A 21,887-nucleotide genomic window follows, 5' to 3' on the forward strand; every position below is an offset into this window, starting at 1 on the left:
TGTTGAGTAATTGAATTATAAACTCAGTGGGGATATGCATGGGTCGCAATTGTGTATTCAATAGATGTTCAATCACCCCCAGATCCTCTATCTGGGGGATGTTGGAGTACAACAATTCGATATCGAGGCCGGCCATAAGGTCGGTATCGATATTAAATGGGAGGTCCTCAATGATATTGATCAGATGGGTACTGTCTTTGACAAAGGTATCGGTGAGTGGAACAAATTCTTTCAGGATGGCGTCAATATATTTGCCCAAGGGTTCCAAAATGGAACCACAGCCAGAGGCTATAGGCCAGCCCGGTAGTATGGATGGGTTTTTATGTATTTTGGGTAAGGTATAGATAACCGGTGTTCTTGGGTGAGGATTATTAAGGAAAGCATGTACTTTCTTACTGATGATACCATCATGAAGGGCCTGGGAGGGAACTGTAGATATTTTTTGTTGTATGGAGATAAGTGGATCTGAAGTCAATTTGCGGTAGTGAGTAGCATTATTAAGTTGGCGAAGAATCTCGCTGTCATATTTGTCATGATCCATTACGACTATACCACCACCCTTGTCGGCGGATTTGATGACTATACCCTTGTAGTTACTCAAATTGTTTATGGCCATTTTTTCAGTCAGTGGCAGATTGTAAGGTACAAATTCGGATTGGTGTTGCAGTTCTTTTACTTCATGTAGAACCAGTTTCTCAAAGGTTAACATTTCCAGCGGCAGCAGTGAAGTAGGTGGCAGAAAGGTAGAGGCCGGTCTAAATTGTCTTTCAAAAGGCAGGTTAGTATCCGGTTCGTCTGAAAAAAATTGTTTCAGACGGATACGCCTGAAAAACAGGAGTAAGTCCTCCTGAAGCTTAAAAAAATTACTGGGTGCAGTTGGGACAAAGGTAAGACCCTTAATGTGTATGGAGACTTCGTCAGAAGATAGGCGATGAGAGGAAAGATTGAAAATGGGTATAGCCTGATCAGTGGGAGTGGTAGTATGGGATACAATCGGTAAAACCAGTGATGAAGTCACTTGGTTACTGGAAGGATTGGGTAGCACGGTGTGGATGGCAATAGGTGGCGTAAGGCAGGTAGGTATGTTCTCATCGTAAGGGTTAGAATTGAAGGACATATCAATAGGTAAGAGTGTCATGATGTCGGTCAATATTGAACTATTCATTGTTGGGGTCCCCATTGGTAGAATATGTGGCGGGTCTGTCTCTCGCCTGCGAATTGGCTTTGGTAGTTGTGTCTCCGGCGTCCGCGGCCACGGTCTACTCCTAAAAAATCAGTAGGGAGGAGTGGTGGTGGTTGGGGACGTCTTTGAGGGCCTGTACTTGTGCCCTCCCCACTGTCTGAATCCTCGATGGATGTATTAGAGGAGTCAGAGAAGGTTATAAGCTGATTATTGCGGTATCTACCCCAGTTTTTGTTTCTAGGTGGCTGGTAGGGTGTGTTATAGAATGCGTCAAGTAAGTATGGATTCGTCTGGTCTCTATTATAGTTCTTGATATCCTTCTGAATTTTGTTTACTTTTTTGTTTTGTTCGAAGGTGTGGAAGGATGCGATAGTGGCGTTTACTCTATCTAGGAGCCCTTTGGCGTCAGTGATGGTAGTATCCGTTAGGATAAGCTTTTCTAGCTCTGCTATCTCTTCCAATTCTTTTTTACTGTGTTCTATAGCCGTGTCAATACCCAGGACCATCCAATGTCTGGAACAAGTAGTGGCCAGATGACTGAAACCAGTGCGAAACTTGGGGTCCTGGGTAAAAATTGCAGGAACATTACGTATTTGTAGTCCTAAAGGAATGGTGTTGGATTTTAAGTATTCGGTGAGCATGCGGGCATGTAGGTCTGTCCTAATTTGTTTTTTCTTTAAATTTTCTAATCTCTCAAGTAGTACCCTAGAGGTATTTGGTGCTGATGGAAGGGGGGTAGAGGTATGAGAAAGTAAGGAGGGACCACAAGAATATTACGGATGTATTCATCCGAATAGGAGGGGGTCTCCCTGGAGGACATAATATGTAAATTAATTGCACATTATGTAACACAAAATTGTGTATTGTATATTAGAAATATTCTCTCGCAATCCAGCGATTGCTCAATCATAAGACAAAAAGAGAACAGGAGTAAACACGTTAACCCAGTTGAGACCGGATAACTATTGTAACAATAGAACAACGTCTCAACAGGTAAATCAAGCGGGGCGACTGTTGGTAAGTAGCCATCCAGGAGTCTGTCCTCCAGGGGTGAGGAGTCGGGTGGGGGGGTGGGGGGATGTTTCTCCCTTCTGGAGACATGAGTGTAGAGCATGCCTAACCTGCATATTCCTGTAAAATTCCGTGGAAGCCAACTCATATTCCTGTTGCAGGGCCAGAAATGACTTGACCTTACCTTTCACCCATAGGTCACCGATTTTTGAAACACCAATGAGGTCCCACTTGTCAAACCCTTTAGATGACCACAGATTCCGAAGCAATTCCGAGTCCCATAATGGAGTAGCCAGAGTCACCCTACGGTACCAACCCAGCCCTCTGTTAGCCGCCTGCCAAACCTGCACTGAGTGTTTGGGTGGGCCAGTCAGGTGGCGTGTTTCGGCCTTGGAATAGAGCACTCGATTCTAATTCCCGCCAGAAAGCAACCAGCGAATCATCATGCCCGTCTGTACGTGCTGTGATTAATGGCCGCCAGATGAGCTGCCCAGTAATATTTGTAGAGGTCAGGAAGGGCAATACCCCCATCATACCAGGAGAGATTAAGATTGCAGATTTTATTCGTAGAACATGTTTGCTGAATCTTCCTATGTACCCAAGTGATGATCTCTCTATGCAAAGCATTATGCACTTTATATTGTTTTGCACATGTTACACTTCCCACCAGAAACGTTTTTTGATTCTGCTTTTATGGGACGCAAGCATTAAACCTTCTAAGTTTATAAAATGCTTGCCTACAACAAGGAAGAGATACTGACATGGTACAATGTACTTTTGCGGGCTGGCCTGTGTTTTTCTAATGTTCTCTCGTAATTAATCTTTTATTGTTATCAATTAAACTCGGATAGTATTGACCGGTACAGAGTGTTTTAAAGAACATCCTCTGAATGCATTTTTATCATTTTTTTTACTTGCTTTTTAAATGTGCTTATCCATGGATTGTGCGCATTTAGCCTAATAAAGTTGATTTTATGATGATGATATTAAATAGATAAGAACCAAGATATTCATAAGGGCAACAGCTCTTGGTAAATTATGGAGCTGTTCAATACGAGCTAGCCTCCGCTAAATATACTATAACCAAATGGAGAGTTTATTGTATTATTACCTCTTATAAGAAAGGTGATGAAAATTGCCTCTATTCCTGGTATTTTTTTTGGGGGGCGGGGAGAGAAATCTTTTTATTAGTTTGACATTTGAACAATGCATAACAATATGTCACAATACACGACAGTATGGTTCCCTTACTCATCACTTTCCCCCCTTGTATCTTTCCTAGCTCCTCTAATAGTAGCACATTTCTACAGGATATTCAATTGTCATTCCAGGCCCCTTGCGGCTCTTTGGCCCACTTTGCTCCGGCCCTAAAAACTATTGACTCCATCATATTGACAGTTCTCTGTATTTCGCCCAATTTCCCCCACACTTTATACCATTTTATTCCTGGCATTTGTAAGGGTCATGTTTGGAGGTCAGTTCCCACTTTTGCTACAAATTATTTTGTGAACTCAGACACCAGGGCAGATGCTGTGTCAGGACAGGATTTGCTTCATACCTTGTTTGATTCAGAGTTCAAGCAGTGGCCGTGTTCATACAACAGAGGTTGGAGTAGCTTGCTACTTTGTTTTGCCTTCCAAGATATCGGAGAAAAGCCCGCAATGAAGACAAGGAAGTTACTTACTTGTAATTGTTATTCTTCATCATGGGTAATCTCTCTGAATTCATAAAAGCACTACCCGCCTCCCTAGGTTTGGGGGCCACAGTAAAGGCACTAACTGGCACATGCATCAAAGCTTTTTGCGATCGCAAACGGTGCGATTCTCAAAAATTGGCCGTTCACAAAATTAGCTTTTGTGATGCATCAATGGTCAAGGCCCTCGCAATTTGAGAATTCACAATTAATTGCGAGTTCTCAAAATGCGATTGCATTTAAGGAATCGCATTTTGCGATTCCTTAAATGCAATGCAAGAAGCACTTTGAAGTAGCGATTTCGCTACTAGGGGGCGCAAATAACCATGAAGTTGAACTTCATGGTAATTTGCAAAAACTTTGAGAAATGCACTAAAGTGCATTTTTCAAAGTTGTAGGTTACACACACACACATGTCCTTGGGACATGTGTGTGCGCAACATTTGTGCACAGATCAGTTTCAGGGGTGCAACAGGGTGTCCTTTTGACACCCTTGAAATTGCATGAGCAATTTGCGAGTACCAATTGGTACTCGCAAATTGCGCTTGCAATTTCCCATTCATTCCTATGGGCCTCATAGGAATGAATGGGAAGCTATTCAGCGAGTCGCAAATAAGGAATATGTAGGAATCGCTATTATTATAGCGATTCCTACATGCATAGGATTTTGCGAGTCCTTAATTGCGAATCTTTAATATTCGCAATAAAGGACTCGCACAATCCTAGCTTGATGCATGTGCCTGTAAATCAGTTATTCTTTATCCTTCTTTTGCTCCAAAAATCGATTTGCTTCACTGACTCCTGGCTGAATATGATGCTTTAAGCCAGTTTTCTAGATTCTTAAAGGAGCTGGGTGACTTCACACGGTTCACAATGTTACTGCCATTTCCTGCTTTTATTTTCTGTCAGGTTGTTTTTTTCTGTGGTGTTTTCAGCTAATGTTTCTGTTACCTGTGCAATTTGACAGACAGGAAACTAAAACAAAGTAAATGTTATAATTTCTCGTATGTTTTCTGTTGGCTTGATTCATTTTGGAAAATCAGATACTCTAACTTTTATGAATTTGGAGAGAATACCCATGGTTAAACACAAGCATTACAAGTAGCTTATCTATTATGGAGGGATTCAGAGGCTGGGAGTCGTAGGACTCTCGAAGATAGGCAATGTTTGGTTTAGAGCCCACATGAAGTCCTTTCAGGACCTTAGAACTGAATTCCACATGCAGACCTCCCAATTTTACCACTATACAACTTCGACACACCCTCTCCACTTACCAGGAGGAGTTATAAAACATTCCTGAGTACAGTCCCTTCGAATGCAAACTACCTTTGGGTCACTAGTGTAAGGGAGGGGTGAATGTCCCAGATCTACAGGTCTCTAGTGGTACACTGCCCTGTATTGTTGGACTATTTGAAGGAAAAACAGGAGGGCGGGGTTGGAGCCCAGGATGAGGCAGACTGGAGAGACTCCTGCACGTCCCCTTGGATCCTGGCGAAATCCACTAGACTCCACTTAGTGAAGTTCCTATACCTGCACCATGCATACCTGACACCCTGTCGCATGTGGAGAGCCGGCATTTGTGAATTCCCAGCCTGTTACAGGTGTCATGATCTCATGGGGGATTTTTTTCATGTAGTATGGAAATGCCTCGTGAAACGTGCTTATTGGGTTACTATTTTAAATGATCTATCCCCTGTCGTAGGGTCCTACATCGAACCACAACCAAGAATTACACTGCTGGGCATCATGTATGTGGGTGGACCCAGGCGGGACAAAATGCTAATTGGCCTTGGCACAGTAGTAGCTAAAAGGGACATAGCCGATCAATGGACATCTCCCAATGCCCCCTTATTAGAGACATGGACAAGAGGCATGGACTGGTGTGGCAAGCTAGAAGAAACAATTTGTGAAGCAAGAGGCTGCCCCCAGAAATATAATAAAGTATGGGAAAATGGTAGGACTATCATGGACTGGAGGGATAGTAAGGGGCCGAGATATTAACGCATGTATTTTGGGCGACCATGCGATAGATTGGACTTGGAATTGTAATATCGTGGTGGATCTCTGATGAATAGATCAACTTTTTTACTTACGTGCAATAACATTTTTCTATTAAAAAAAAAAAAAGAATTACAAGTAACTTACTTTCTATTTCTTTACTCTGGTAACCAAACCTTACATATACCTGCAGCCAACAGTGCATGTCCACACCCCACACCAAAATCATTACTACACACATCAAGGATTTGAAGAAAGTCAAAACTATATGATGTCCCTTGCGATTTTCTAGGAACATTTAAGAATTGTATTTTTCCCTTTGATCCAGATTGTGCCTCAGATGTACATCTATATGTATTCTATAAATTAGAATGGACTTCAAAAGTAGGGATAAAAGAATGAGGGGACTGACGAATATGAAATTATTGTCTGTAGTAACTCATGTACTCCTGATACTGGATTAATTAACAAAGTGGTTGAAGGACGGAGTGTGCAGGATTAAATGTGGCGAGTAACATTTTCTATTTTGTTATGTTTGAGCGTTAAGCCAAGTTAAACTTGAAACCATTGGTAGATTCCAAACAAACCCACAGTAGCATCAAAGAAATGAATACAAGTATACGTGAGTTGGTTTCTTAATTGAACCATGAATAATCAAAATGTGTGTAATGTTTATTAACCCAACACTTTACAAAACCAATGACTAACTTGGGAATGCTGGGACAGCGACCGTTAGACTTTTCTCTAAAGTAAACAAGGGCACGTTATTTTGCCCCCCACCCCCTCAGCCCCCCATCACAGACCGTGAACATCTCTCGATGTAGACAGCAAGACATTCGAGTTCTAAGGCATTTTTTTAGAACTTTCTCTTTTGATATTCCATATATTGTTTCTTAAATAAGATCAGACAAGAATTCACCTTTTGATGTCAAGATAATTTCTGATTTGGGTCTTCTCTCCCCGTTAACTTCACGGTCACCACCATCTCTTGCCTCCTTTCCAACTTGCTCGCTCATTGTGTTTTTTAATTTGATACTTGTGTCCCCTTGGTTGTGGCTTTATTTTGAGGCAGCGTCAAGCTACACTTAATTGGTAAGTGTTCTCTGGTCCATAAAAATTACCCACGCTTAGTCTTATGGTTTACAAAGGCATTGTCACAGTCTTTCCATCATAACCAACAGACAAATGCGAACCGATTCACAAAAGCATTTATGAGTAGGGGAAGTAGTATTGCAGAAGTAGTCTGTCAGTGGCAGATGTAGGCAAATAGAAAGAGACAGGGACAGATAGATTGATAGATATAGATACAGAGACTGATAGAGATCGAGGCAAAGATAGCGATTGCAACAGAGATAGAGATGGAGACTAGGGGTGGGCGGAATTTGCGAAAGTGACTTTCGCAAATTATCGCGAAAATGTTAAAAATCTCCGCACACACGCGGAAATATCGCGAAGATGTGGAAGTTTTTTCCCGCCCGTTCGCGGTATTTTCTGCTGGTCGCGGCTCGCCAACTTACCCATGCGGTTGCTCGCGGGCGCGGCCATCTTGTTTTCACTCTTCTCGCGGTGCATGATCGCGAGAAGAAAGACGTGATCGCGCGACCAATGACATTACTGCGGGCGCGAACTGTCGTGAGACAGCGCAAATGGCTACCAACAATCCAACATCTCGTGGAGAACGCGACCGGATCGGGAAAACTTGTCGGCGAACGCGGGGATTCAGGTAAGGCGATCGCGCGCGCACGCGAGAATGTATTATTTTACAGCGCGAGCAAGAAACAAATTATCGCTAAGCTGCGGAATGCGGAAATGTTGACATTTTCGCGCTCTCCGCAGAACGCGAAAATGTCAAATTATCGCAATTTCCGCGAGCGGAATGGAAATTTAGCCCAGGCCTAATAGAGACAGATATAGGTATACAGCTAGAGAGAGAGAGAGAGAGAGATAGAGATAGCCAGACGTAGACAACAATAGAGACTGATCAAGAACAAGCATTGAAAATGCAATCGGTGTCGCCTTTGGTTAAGTTCAAGCCATTTGCTTTGCTCATGGTATTCTATAGCAAAGCAAATTGCTTTAACTTAATCAAAGGCGAAACCTATTGCATTTTTAATGCTTGTTGGTAGGGAGATTAAGTGATTTGCCCAGAATCACGGGATGTTGAGCCAACGCCGATGCTCGATCCTTGTTCCCCAACTCTGGCCGTCAGGCCACATCCTCAAATTCTGGGAGTTCAGACTAGATTAATTTCAGCAGAAACAAATAGGCATCTTAAAACAATGTAAGAGTGGGGAACATGAAGTTATCCGGTGACCTTAAATACAAAGTGCCCCGTTTTGGCCGCCCAGCCTTAGATTGTCTCAAGCGCATATTTAGCTTTACCGCTGCCTTCGATTGACTCTAATCGGCAGGCATTACTAATCAGTCAATCAGGACTGTGGTAATCTAACTAATACAAGAAACAAACCAGCAAACGCTCGCCTCTGTTGTTGACCGGAGAGGACACCTCGTCCTCCGAGGGAACACTTCTTAAAACGTTGGGGGTGGCCATGCTGCAATATGAGAACCATGCACTACTCGAAAGAGCCAGCCAGCTGGAAAGGCCACGTTACCCGCAGGGGGTGTTTACAGAAGACAGCCCCTAGATGTTTCCCCCACTGTCCGGGAAGAAAAGTCTTTTTTCAGTGGCCATTTGGCCCCTCAGGCTAGCCGCAGTCAGCGCGAGATCTCTTACCCCATCCCCCCGGAGCGAAATCTAGTCCTGGATAAAGTTGGGTATTCACGAGGGCTCACTCGCCTAGTCATCCTTGGTTTCTTGGCTAGTTTTCATTCCACCTCATATCTATTTTTCTAAACACCCTACACTTTAAGTGGCCTGTGCTCACTCACTCTAGAAGTTCTAGAGAAAAACACTTTCCCAACAACAGATTATTTGTTAAAGAGTCATAGAGCCGCACATCCCAGCCATGATACCCAGCGTTGCCCGTAATTTTGGTACATAATGCCCCACCTGAAGCTGCACTCCCTGCCTTGACGTTTGTGCAGGCACAGGCCCCCGACTCGACCCTGCACAGTGTGCTGACCGTCACTTAGTTTACAGGCTGTTCTCGTCTGTGTTAAATTGGTAACACGGTCACTGTCTATCCATCTACGTAAAACACTCCAAAGTTTAAAAAAAAATACACTACGGCGTTTGGGTACGGCCCTTTGGCTTTGTTTTCAAAAGTATGTATTTGTTTAGTCCTAGATTGCTCCCCAGAGCAGATGTGTAATGCGATCTGAACTCTGTTCCTAGATGCGTGTCCTCCGGCGAAATCCACGCTTAAGATTCTCTGTGGCTAAAAATACACAGTTATGACTGTTTACTCGTTTAATTGGTTGCTTTTAGTATAAAAGTATAGTATTGCTTTCTATAACTTACTACAAAGTCCATTTTGAAGTCATAATCCTTTCGGATTCTGGTGTAAGAACTGTGAATACCACGTGACTCAATGGCGTCAGTGTTTTCATGTCTTCGGTTCCCATTCAGGAGCCCAGTGCATTTTTTTGTTGTTGCATATTTATATAGCGCAAACTCGACCCGGAGGTATTGGAGCGCTTTACATGAGCACCAGTTGCATTACACAAGGACACACTCCTTTTTGGTAGGGAGATTAAGTGATTTGCCCAGAATCACGGGACGTCGAGCCAACGCCGAGTCTCGATCCTTGTTCCCCACTCTGGCCGTTAGGCCACATCCTCCAATTCTGGGAGTTCAGACTAGATTAATTTCAGCTGAAACAAATCCGCATCTTAAAACAATGTAAGAGTGGGGAAGATGAAGTTATCCGGTGACCTTAAATACAAAGTGCCCCGTTTTGGCTGCCCAGCCTTAGATTGTCTCAAGCGCATATTTAGCTTTACCGTTGCCTTCGATTGACTCTGACCGGCAGGCATTACTAATCAATAAAACGCTCGATAAGGACTGTGGTAATCTAACTAATACAAGAAACAAACCAGCAAACGCTCGCCTCTGTTGTTGGTCGGAGGGGACACCTCGTCCTCCGAGGGAACACTTCTTACAACGTCAGGGGTGGCCATGCTGCACTATGAGAACCATGCACTACTCGAAAGAGCCAGCCAGCTGGAAAGGCCACATCTCCCGCAGGGGGATGTTTATAGAAGACAGCCCCTTGATGTTCCCCCCACTGTCCGGGAAGAAAAGTCTTTTTTCAGGTAGGGTAACAATTTCCTAAAATGTTATCACACCTTTATCCTTTCCCTTAATCCGCTGGGAAAGTTACTTTGTTTAATTAATAAAAGGGGGAGAGACGTCCCCACCCCTACAAACCAGGCTAAATGGCCCCTTGCTAATTATTCCCGGGTCAGACTTTAGCGGGGCATTACGGCCCGCCGGAGCGTGTGATATTAGCTTTGAGTTTTCGGGCTGTATGTTTTTTGCTGCTTGTTTTGTTTGGGGGGCTACTTTGAGTTTCCAATGAAGGGCATTGAAGCGGCCCTGGACAAGGGTGAACAGCAGCTCGGCCTGGGAGGGTGCCGTGTGTGTGTTGTTTTCACCCTCTTTCCTCCCTTTGTTTGGGCCTGCGTCTTCCCAGCCACCTCGGAGCAGCTGTTTCAGCACATGGCGTAGGACCCCCATGGGCTGGTGCCCGCTCCGGAGCCTTTGAAGGGCCTGCCAGGCTTGTGCTGGGATGCTGTGATCGAGAGAGACGTGGGGGGTTTGATTGTGAAGCTCAAGCCACAACACGCCGCGCCAGAGAAATTAAAGTTTCTCTTGCAGGACACCGCGTTCATTTATTTTCTAACTTTAACACTGACCGGGGGGGGGGGGGGGGGGGGGGAGGACTCCATCATATGGGAAGGCACCTTTACATCTCATTCCTTATTTCAGTTTGGAAAGGAAACGTTACAGAGATATGACTTTTGCAGAATCAGTGAGTGAGAACCAAATGCGCAAAAAAAGAAAAAGTGAAGCAGTGGGCTTTCGCTCCTCACTGCACCGCAATTTCCGAATGACCGGGGTGAAAGTTGACGAGGACGCCCAGGATAGAGTTTGCTGCGCGTGCCTGTCCTCGACAGAATCTTTTCTCTTTTGGAGCCATCCCACTTGGACGGACTGCCCTGCTGGCGTAAAAGGTTTATTATCTTCTTTATGGGGCCATCTGTTTCGCCCCATAAAGAAGACAAGAAACCTTTTATGCCAGCAGGGAGTCAGACGAGCCAGTCCAAGTGGGACGGCTCTAAAAGAGAAAAGTGTACGTCACTGGAAGCTCTTTTCCAATGGCTGGCCACCGTTTAGCATAAACGGTGACGCCAGCCAATGGAAAAGAGGGGCGGGGCTTAAACCCCGCTAGTGAAAGCTACCCAAAAACATAAAATCTCACCAGCGAGACTGCGCATGTGCACAGCCTACGCTAGCCGAGACCTAAAAATACAGCTACAAACAGATAGGTTTAGATGGAAACAGAGAGAGATGGATAGAGACAGTTATACATTAAAACTGTGGCAGATTTTGACACACAACAAGAGAAAGAGACAGGTAGCTATTTGATCACATTTCATAATTTCGTTTTTGTGGCTTAATCAGGATTACTAGAGCCTTTGGAAAAAATGAACCAAGTGAAGGCTAATATAGCACAGAAAATGTTATACCATTACCAACGAAAGGCATCTACAAATATAAGCAGATTAAATGAAGAGACACGCTACACATGTTGTCACTGTGTAAATAAAATGTTGAAAGGAAGTCACATATGTATATAAAACTATCAAACAGTAGTATGTGAATAAAAATGTTTACTCTGTTCTAGACACTTGCGGGTTGGTGGAAGGTAGGAAGGTTGAAGGGTGCAGAGTGGATTGTGCTCCAGGCACCCATGTTGTGGGTCCCCAGGACATTATATGCTCCACTTATATTTTGTTGTTAGTAATTACTTTTCCATTGACATTCCAGGGCATTCCTTAAAACTGCAGAGGACGTCGGACTATGGGTAATTTTGCGTCCTGGGCCTTACATCTGTTCTGAGTGGGACCTTGGAGGGTTACCCAGGTAAGATGGCATTTTCATTATCAGCATTCCCCTCATACACCAGTGGAGTGTGTTACTGCACCGGACTACCAAAACCTTTAGTGTTGGGGTTCTACTCTGACAAGTACCTTTCAATTTCAGTCTCCGAAACCTTTCAATCTCAATATTTCTTCCTGTTTCATTCTGTGAGCTGAAATATTGTTTCAACCTCCACATCATCAAAGGTTTTTTGTTAGCCAATACCTTGTACAACCACGAACAGACTAGTGGTGTTATGGTTCTACCTCGACCTACCACCACATAGATTTACCAATACTAAAGCACCATCAGCTCAGTGTCGGTTATGAATTTATCCTCATCGATTCCACTACGTCATCTAAGTAGCTACATCGACCATGCTTTCCTCCCTCCCAGTAGCCTTACAGCAACTCTCAACCTAAGCCTCACTTCACAGTATTTTATTCAGTGTAGTGGTGCCCAAGAGGTGGTATGTATACGTGATGTAGTGTCAAGACTACCTTAACTATTGTCTGTTAGAGTTTCTGTCCTCAGTTCTCTTGTTAATTTTATTTTAACTCTAAATTCTTGTGGCTCCTTCTTTTGAGGGGAGGGTTGAACTGCTCCTAAGTATACTTAGGGCTTTGGAAACAATTTAGGAGGCAGCCTCTTCTCATTTGAGTCTCCCTTATCAGAATGGCTGTATTGAGATTTGGATACCTTGTCCCTTGTCTACAATGCCTATTGTAAAGGATGAATGTGGCCGAAAACTTGTATGAGGGTGACTGCTGTCTTCCTGAGAGATGCAATAGCACAGCTGTATGGAACACCTCTTTTCTTTTGAGTGTGGTTGGTTTAGATGAGGTTAATCACCATTTGTAAAGGTACAGGCAAACTAACCAATGATGAATGTGCTGTCCTAGTATATTCTTAGAGATGTACAAGTGCTGGCCGTACATTTTCACTACATTTCTTTTCTCTGTTCTGACATTGAACCCTGCACAGTCTGTGCCCCAACAGCTGACTGTCTCATCTCTGGTGTATCATCTCTCTCCTTGTAGGCTTTGGCACATTCGTTCCACCTATGGCTTACTTAGTTACCTGGGAATCTGTTTTATCTTGACTGAAAGAGTTTTCCTTAGTTACAGCGTCCCTGAAGCAGTCTGCCAAGTCCCAGGTGCATGGCGTTCGTTAATTGCCATCTGCGAGGACGCAGACTTAATTACATTGAAGTTTCCCGTCTCTCTACCAAAGCACACGTTTGCATGCTTAACCAAAGAAGTCATGAGAATAGATTTTTTGAAAATATTCCATACATTTTTCCACACAGATTTTCTTCTTGTAAGATATGGTCGAGTAGCGAGCTGGAAGGCATACTACCATAATACTGAGTTTTTGTTTGAAATCTGTTTTATTAGTTTCCACATAATGGTGTACATAGTTGTGACACATACAATACTATTGCTAATCATACAAATAAATAACATCCTCATATTATTGAGTTTTAAATATCGATTGCAGTTTGTCCACTCACACTATGTCATGAAGGCACAACCCCACATTTGCTTAACTTTACGAGGTAAGTAGATATAGAGCGAAGAGCAGTAAATGTACACTTACCTTTCGAAATTTAAATTGACAATATAGAGGAAGTTTAAATTCTCTAATCAATAACCCTGTGGTCGATATATTTCGCCTTCCACCGTATAACTATTTGTAAATGCTTGACAGACACACACACTCACTCACTCACTCACTCACTCACTCACTCACTCACTCACTCACTCACTCACTCACTCACTCACTCACTCACTCACTCACTCACTCACTCACTCATTATGTCACAGCTTCTATCTCCCTTTACCTTCTAAAAGTGCTGCGTACTTTCTCTAAGCTCCCGATGTAGAGATAAACAAACCTCTACTTCATTATTTTTATATATATATATATTTACTGAAAAAACCATAGGTTTCACACACGTTATAGTTAGGAATTAGCATTTAAAAAACCTTGCAAATTCAGTGAAAAACCATAGGTTTCACACATGTTATAGTTAGCTGGACATTTTACTGATAAAAAACCAATGAAATTCCCCCGTTATAGTTAGTGCAGGCAACTATAACTCACGCGACCGCAATCCTCTGCTGATGACATATGTGTCTTTATGAAAAAAAAATATTTGTAATATATGTATAGCTAAAATTTAATGGAAGAAGACATGGGCAAATAAGTGTCTAAATACAGTATTAGCATCAGCAGAGGATTGCGAAATTATCGAAAAAATAAAAATTCCGTTTTTGGCCTTAGGGGATCTTTGGGGACTCCCTCAACATGGCTAGGTGCTTAGGAGCTGTCTAAACAGCCCCTTTACATGTTTTTGACCTTTGTTTTTAAACCCCCTCTCAGAGTGCGAGAGAGAAAATGGCGGCCGCCACGTCCTGGTTTCGACCGATTCGAATGTTTACTAAGATCTAACAGCCAATCAGATTCGCACTCGCGCACGTCACCGTACGCGTACGGTAAGCTTACCGTAAGCGCACCGTAAGCTGGCTCAGATATATATATTGATTTAAAGGCTATTTTCTCAGAATCTACTGAACAGATTTACACCAAACCTACAAAAGGCACTTCCTTGACCTGTAGACTACCTCTCTGCCAAATTTCAAGGAACTCTGTTCAGCCGTTCGGGCTGTAGCTGTGTCTAAAGGTCCTATGGAAAAATGCATGGGAAAAACGCGTTTTGGGACCCCCCTTTTATCTCAGCCCCCGCTTGACGAATCCCCCTGAGACTTTCAGGGTAGGAGTGGAGCGTAGCGCCCCATTAGTTTTGAAAATTTCGCGAGGATTCGTCGACCGGCGCCAAAGTTATTCAAAATAGAATGTTGCGGTTTTCCTATGGAAACAGGGTCCTAACTATAACTACCTACTGGCGACCGCCAGTAGGTAATATATCTATATATATATATATATATTATCTACTGGCGGTCGCCAGTAGATAGTTATAGTTAGGACCGTGTTTCCATAGGAAATCCGCAACATTCTATTTGGAATAACTTTGGCGCCGGTTGACGAATCGTGAAATTTTCAAAATAGGTGGGGCGCTCCGCTCCGCTCCTACCCTGAAAGTCTCGGGGGGATTCGTCAAGCGGGGGCTGAGAAAAAAGGGGGGTCCCAAAACGCGTTTTCCCCATGCAATTTTCCATAGGGACCTTTAGTCCAAGGTACAGCCCGAACGGCTGAACAGAATTACTTGAAATTTGGCAGAGAGGTAGTCCTCAGCTCAGGGAAGTGCCTTTTGCAGGTCTGGTGTCAATCTGTTCAGTAGTTCCTGAGAAAATCAAAAGTAAAATCATATATATATGTGGGCGGAGCCTAACCACACATCTCATCCTGAGATCTGATTGGCGGTCAGCACTTCATCCAAGAAGTGTTGGCAGCCATCTTGGGACCAATATACATGATAACACCTCATTAAAAAGCATTGCAGTTAATAGAAGGTTTTAAGACTTTAGTTCATTTTAGGAATTGTGGTATGTTCTAAGGTGATTTCACCATGTGAAAAAGCCTTCTGCTGGGATATCATGATTGAGAGAAAAATATTTTCTCATGCTTTTCCCACAGAGGTTTGGAAGGTGATCTATAAGCTAAACTGAGAGCTTATTTTCTGTAAATTCACATGATCTTTCTCAGTCATGTGAGAATGAAGTCTGACATTCTCAGTAAAACATGTACATCCAACAAGGGCAGAGACTGTCAGTTGATTCCTTTGTGTTCTACTGTAGCTTCCCAGAGTGTTCCAAAGAACAACTAGAGCACTAACAGTCCTACTTATGATAAACGTATGGCACACCTGAAGCCATCTTGCTTGGATTAAAGTGGTAACTCTTAAAACATTTAATTTAAGAAGGAACAAAATGAGGGGGTTCATTTTTCCATAAAAAGTATGATTAGTGCTGCAGAAAAAAAAATTAGGGCACATTTTGAGTGACTTCTCAAATCCTCTTCTATTTCATTAAAACATTCTGACATGCAGACTGAAACATGCACTTTCAATACCAGCAGCAGTTTCCCCTGGTGAGCAGTAGCTTTACTACAGTGATCTAATGAGCAAAAAGAGTGCTAACATTCTGAATTTATGGCAAATGTGTGACACATCTGAATGCCTTCTTGATGGAATCAAAGTAAAAAACTGAAAGTATTTCCTACTGAGGAGGCTGCAGTAAATGAGGAAATTAGGAAACTTCATAACAAATAAGTCTCCCAAGATGGCCACCAGAGACAAAAGAGCCCAAATGTAGCCCAAAATCACCCAGATGTAGCCCACATATAGCCCAATGACAGAAGTGTGCAAAACACTTATTATTTTGTGTTTTTGCAGTGTTATATAGTGCAGACTTGTCAGGTATTGGAGTGCTTTACATGAGCATTGGTTACATCACACAAGAACAAATTCATTTTGGTTGTAGACATGGGGAGACTAAGTGATTTGACCAGAATCACAGAATGTCGAGCTGAAGCAGAAACTCCAACCTGGTTCCCCAGTTGCAAAGTCTGCAGTTCTGGAAGTAACACCACATCCTCTCCCCTAAGTGCAACATTTAATCAAGTGGTCAACTGGATAAAAAAACATAAAGGTAACAAATAATTTAAAAGTGCTTTCTCGCTATTTGAAAACTCAGAAAATATGTCCTTATTTTAGTCTTTTAGAGCACTAACCATAATTTTGATGCCAATAAGACCCTCTCATATATGTAATTTCTAAAGGAAATGCTCTAGGTATTACAGTTTTGATTACATCAAGATGACGTCAGGCGTTCCACACTTTTGTAATAAATATAGAATGTTAGCAATCTAGTTGTTCATTAGGATACTGTTGAGAGGCAGAGGCCAGGGGCACGGACTCTGAAAATTGAAGGCAGGTAGGAGGGTGCAAAGGCAACAATTTAACCACACTGAGCAGGCAGGAAGGGCTGTGGCAGCACAACAGACTATGGAGGGCAGTGGAAAGGGGGGCAGGGGCAACAAACCAACAATACAGGACTTGCAAGAGAGGCTGTGGCAATGTAATAGACCATTGTGGGCAGAAGGAAGAGGCAATGGTAGTACAACCATACATGCCAACAGACCCGATTCAGCCAGGAAACGTCCAATGTTTTTAAGCTCAAATGGGCTTTATTTGATCTGTCTCCTATCTACAATCTCCTCTTTTTCAATGTAACCTAAAGGGGAAAATCAATACCCCAGTTTTTTTTCAAAATCTCCCTCTTACCAAGTTAAAAATGTTCGCAAGTATGGTACATTGGATCATGGAAGGAAATGGGGTAGGGACATGGACTTGGATAACAGAGGACAGGAGGGACATGGAGAGGTGCACCAAAATGACCCTGCAGGGCAGGCATCAGGGTTTGCAGCAGCACAAGACACCACACAGGGCATGCGGGACGGGAGTGCAGCACAACAATCCATAGAAAGAGGGAGGGGACAGGACCATGCACATGGACAACAGAGAACAGAGGGGCAAGAGGCAATGGTAGCTAGCTGACCATAATGGACAGACAGGAGAGAAAGCTGCAGCATAACAGACCATAAAGGGCAGGAGGGACGGATCAGGGGCATTACAATGGAACAGACACACCAGGAGGGAGGGAGTAGGGGTCTGCACATGTAAACAGAGGGCTGGGGGCAAGGGGGCAGGGCAGGAGCAGCAAGATAGCCATGGAGGTCAGGCAGGATGGGCACTAGAAGCAAGACACACCATGAAGAGCAACAGTGAGACTGTGATGGCATACACACAGACCATGGAGGGAAGGTGGGCGTGGTTCAGGGGCAGCTAACTGACCACACAGGGAAGGTGGGAGGGGCCATGGCAGCACAGAATACCATGCATGGCAAGTGGGAGGGTTAGTGGCAGCACAATGGCTATTATGGGCAAGAAGGAGGGTGCAGGGGCATGCACAAAGGACGATGGAGGGTCAGGACCTATGCACAGACAAGAAAGTTCAGGGGAAGGGGCCTCACAACAGACCGCACGGGGCAGGCAGGAGGAGCAGTTGCAGCACAACAGACCGGGGAGGGCAGAAGGGTGTGGCAGTACAATGGACCATGTAGGACAGGAGGAAGAGGATAGGGGCATGGCATGTGGACAGGCAGGGTGGAGGTGGCAGGGACAAGTTACAGTCATCTGACAATGCTAGGCAGGTGGGAGGGGAGTGGCAGCTCAACAGAACACTCAGAGTAGATAGGAGTGGCAGGTCCATGGAACATGGTGGGCAAAAAGGATGGAGCAGGGGCATGCACAAAGACATCGGAGGGCAGGGGGAAGGAGAATAGGGGCAGCAAGCTAAGCACAGAGTTTAGGCAGGAGGTCAATGATGGGGCATAGAATTGGGCAATGGAGGGCAGGAGGAGTGGACTGGTACATCATACTAAATTGAGGGCAGTGGCAGCACATCAGACCATGCATGGCAGGAGGGAGGAGGCTAGTCCATGGATTCACACAACAGAGGATAGGGAGGAGGGGGATGGGGCAGCAAGCTAACTGTTCAGAGAAGGCGGGTATTAGGAACTTTATTGTTTTTAAAACGTGTCTGTGCGAACTACTTAAAATATGAACAAGTATGCAGCATAATCTCACTTTTATTCAGGAAGAAGAGGACGTTTGTGACTGTGACTCCGGGCTCACTTGGCAGAAACACCCCCTGACCCTCCACCCCCTATCGCAAAATGTAATGCCCGTGAAAAGGGTAGGTGAACACAGTGTTATATAGAAGATAGTCCTGAGAGCACGATTGAAAATGAAAACTAGATATAGTGTATGGTATAAACTATGCACCAAAAAGTGTGATATAAGATGAACCGGGCATGAAATATAATATGCAATACATTGTGCGCAATGACAGATTCATTGGAGATGCGAGATAGCACAGGCACTAGCGTGTGCTATGCGATATGCGCCTTGGAGTGTAATATGCACAGGGCAGTGTTGTGTAACCTAACTAGTCTCTAAAGTTGTAATATAAAATATGTGCTGGGGAGTGTAACGTTGCATATGCACTGTGACAAAGATATGGATCCCAGATTGTAATATGTATGGCATAGCACTGTGCGTTATAACATAGGCATCGAGGAAGGCACGTTAGATGCGGCAATATAACCCGTGCGAAGACAAGTGTGGCATGACATATTCACGGGGTGGTGTTACAGTGCACATGGGCTAGAGAGTGTCATAGCATATGCACTAGCTAGTGAAATACAACACAGAGGTGTGTGGCACTCAGCAGGCAATGGTGGGTGTAACACAGCATTGGGCTCTGCCAGGAGCGCGCTGTGACTCTCAAGTGATGTTCGTCCCCTTTCTAGAGAGTAAAATAAAAAGTATTACACATCCGGCAGTGAATGTGTGTTTTATTAACCGTGAGGGGGGTTTCTTGCATAGTTTTGGTCGAATTTTTGTCGAATCCCCTTTGAATGGCTTGGTGTGCATGTGTATTAAATGTGCCCGTCAAAAGCTACCCATGTTTGTATAAATAAACGACAAGGGTGTCTACCGGGATTAAGCACGGTAGAGCACCAGACATGTCAGACCTTCACTAGTGGTGTAAATACATTCCACGTGGATTCATTGTATGCATAGTCGCCTTTTAATGAATATCACGCAAATCGTCATGGTGATAGGTACGTACGGTTTGTCCAGCATGTCCTAGGTGTGTCTATAAATATATATTTTTTAAAAATATTAAAAAACAGTGGCCGGCCCTGGGGATTGGGGTAAAAAAAAAAAAATTAGGAGACAGGCCCTGGGGGATGGGGTCATCAGGGCCAATAAATTAGAATAAGAAGGGGAACCACACAGCCCCCTTCTTAAAAAATTAAAATAAATAAAAGACTGGCATTGTGCCGGAGGCCACGCCCCCTCCTTGCAGCACTCTGCAAACGCGCCCCCTGGCGAGTTGTAAGTTGGGGAATTAATTCCTCTTCAATACTGAGGGTCCCTGACGGCCAACTAGCCCAACAGGCATCTCCAGTATGCGCCAGGGAGCTGCGCTGCAGACAGGTGTTCTGAGGCCAAGCCCCTTTTTACACCTCTCTGCAACGCAGCTCTGTGGCGCTTACTGGAGGTACCTAGTGGTCTAGTTTGACCCTAGGGACCCTTAGGATTCAAGGGGACTTAATCTCTCAACTTAGAACAGCCACAGGGCGCGTTTACACAGTGGTGAAGGGAGGGGACGGGGCCTGAGGTGACGTGTGCAAACACGCACTATGGCACGTTTTAAATTGGGGATATAATTTTCCTTCAATACTGAGGGCCCCTGGGGGCTAACTAGCCCACCAAGTGCTTCCAGTAAGCGCCACTGAGCTGCATTGCAGAGAGGTGGTCCAGGCCGTGCCACTTTTTACACCTCTCTGCAACGCATCTCTGTGGCACTTACTGGAGGTACCTAGTGGGCTAGTTGGACCCTAGGGACCCTCAGGATTCAAATGAACTTAATCTCCCAACTAAAAACGGACACAGGGCGTGTTTACACAGTGGTGAAGGGAGGGGACAGGGCCTGAGTTAACGTGTGCAAAAATGCCCTGTGGCCTGTTTTAAGAGGTTGTTTTAATCCCCCTGCCCTATTATATACTACTAGGGGCTTACAGAGGAGGTCATGCTAATAACAGGGGGACCCCAACACATAATGTTCTCTAGTGTATGTAGGTGTTTTCACTGTATTCTAAGTGGCTTTTAACATAGCACTGGCTCTAGGACTGGTTAGTCAGACTCAGTTACCACCAGTATCCGTCTGAAAAAGTTGAGGGTACAGGATGATTTTGCAACAAGGCTTCTTTCTGCTCTTCTTTTTGTTCTTTCTGCACGTTATCCTTCTTCCTGCACTTTTCTTCGTCTTTAAGGACTTCTGTTGCTTCTTTCTGCACTTCTTGTTTTTTCTTTCTGTGCATTTTTTCTTCTTTCTTCACATGTCCTATCTCTGTAGGCATAGTTAGAAATTAGCATTTAAAAAACCTTTGAAATTCACAGAAAAAACCATAGGTTTCAGGCACGTTATAGTTAGGAATTAGCATTTAATAAACCTCAGAAATTCACTGAAAAAACCATAGGTTTCAGGGGTGTTATAGTTAGCTGGACTTTTCACTTGTACAAAACCATTGAAATTCCCCCGTTATAGTTAGTTCAGCTAACTATAACTCGCGCGCCCGCAATGCACTGCTGATGACGTCACATATTACATCACTCATGACATGGTCAGTGACATCACTCATGACATCCCTGATGACATCTCAAATGACATCACTGATGACATCATCCTTGTGATAGAGTGGCAGACCTCCTCTCACCCTAATATAACCTTTGATACACACATTCAAAAATAGAGTCTAAACTTTTCAAAACAATGGACATACCAATACCAGTTACAACAACCTCTTCAGTAATTCTAAGATCCACATACACATCCACTCATTCACCAACATTCCTATACTGTCACTCATACATGTACTCACTCATCATATGTACTCATACACCTATACATCCTGTTACACAATGCCACTCATCCATAGAGTTACTCACACACATAGTCACTCATGCTAATAAAGAATCAAACATACATTTACTTGCATATACAGTTATACACACACCACCACACTTACTTCTACGGAAACTTACACATACTTAGTCTTTTAAACAATCACTTATAGAACATATACTAGTTTAAAACATATGTAGTTACTCATAAAAACACTATTGAGACAGTCATTCACTCACTAACACACCCATACACACACTCATCCACCCATACAGTCCTGCACACATGCTGTCTTCAATACATACAAACAGTGAGTCACTCATTCATGCACTTATGCACTACGTAATACCCCCCACCGAACCATGCAGACACTCAGACTGATACTCAAAAAAACAACTAATAACCTATATAGACACCCATGTAGCTACTCACCAACCCATGCAGCCACGTATA

General features: G+C 43.8%; 1 protein-coding gene across 2 annotated transcripts in view; it reads left to right on the top strand.

The window, feature by feature from the left end:
• Nucleotides 1-21,887, top strand: part of GLB1L2 (galactosidase beta 1 like 2) — a 1,021,913-nt gene that overhangs the window by 258,711 nt on the left and 741,315 nt on the right. For both annotated transcript variants that reach the window (XM_085647243.1, XM_085647244.1), the window contains exon 4: nt 11,839-11,934. In XM_085647243.1, coding sequence (XP_085503369.1) covers nt 11,839-11,934 — 96 coding nt within the window. The remainder of the gene's footprint in view (nt 1-11,838; nt 11,935-21,887) is intronic.

The sequence above is a fragment of the Triturus cristatus genome, chromosome 3_2, assembly GCF_964204655.1.
Source record: "Triturus cristatus chromosome 3_2, aTriCri1.1, whole genome shotgun sequence".
Lineage (NCBI taxonomy): Eukaryota > Metazoa > Chordata > Amphibia > Caudata > Salamandridae > Triturus > Triturus cristatus.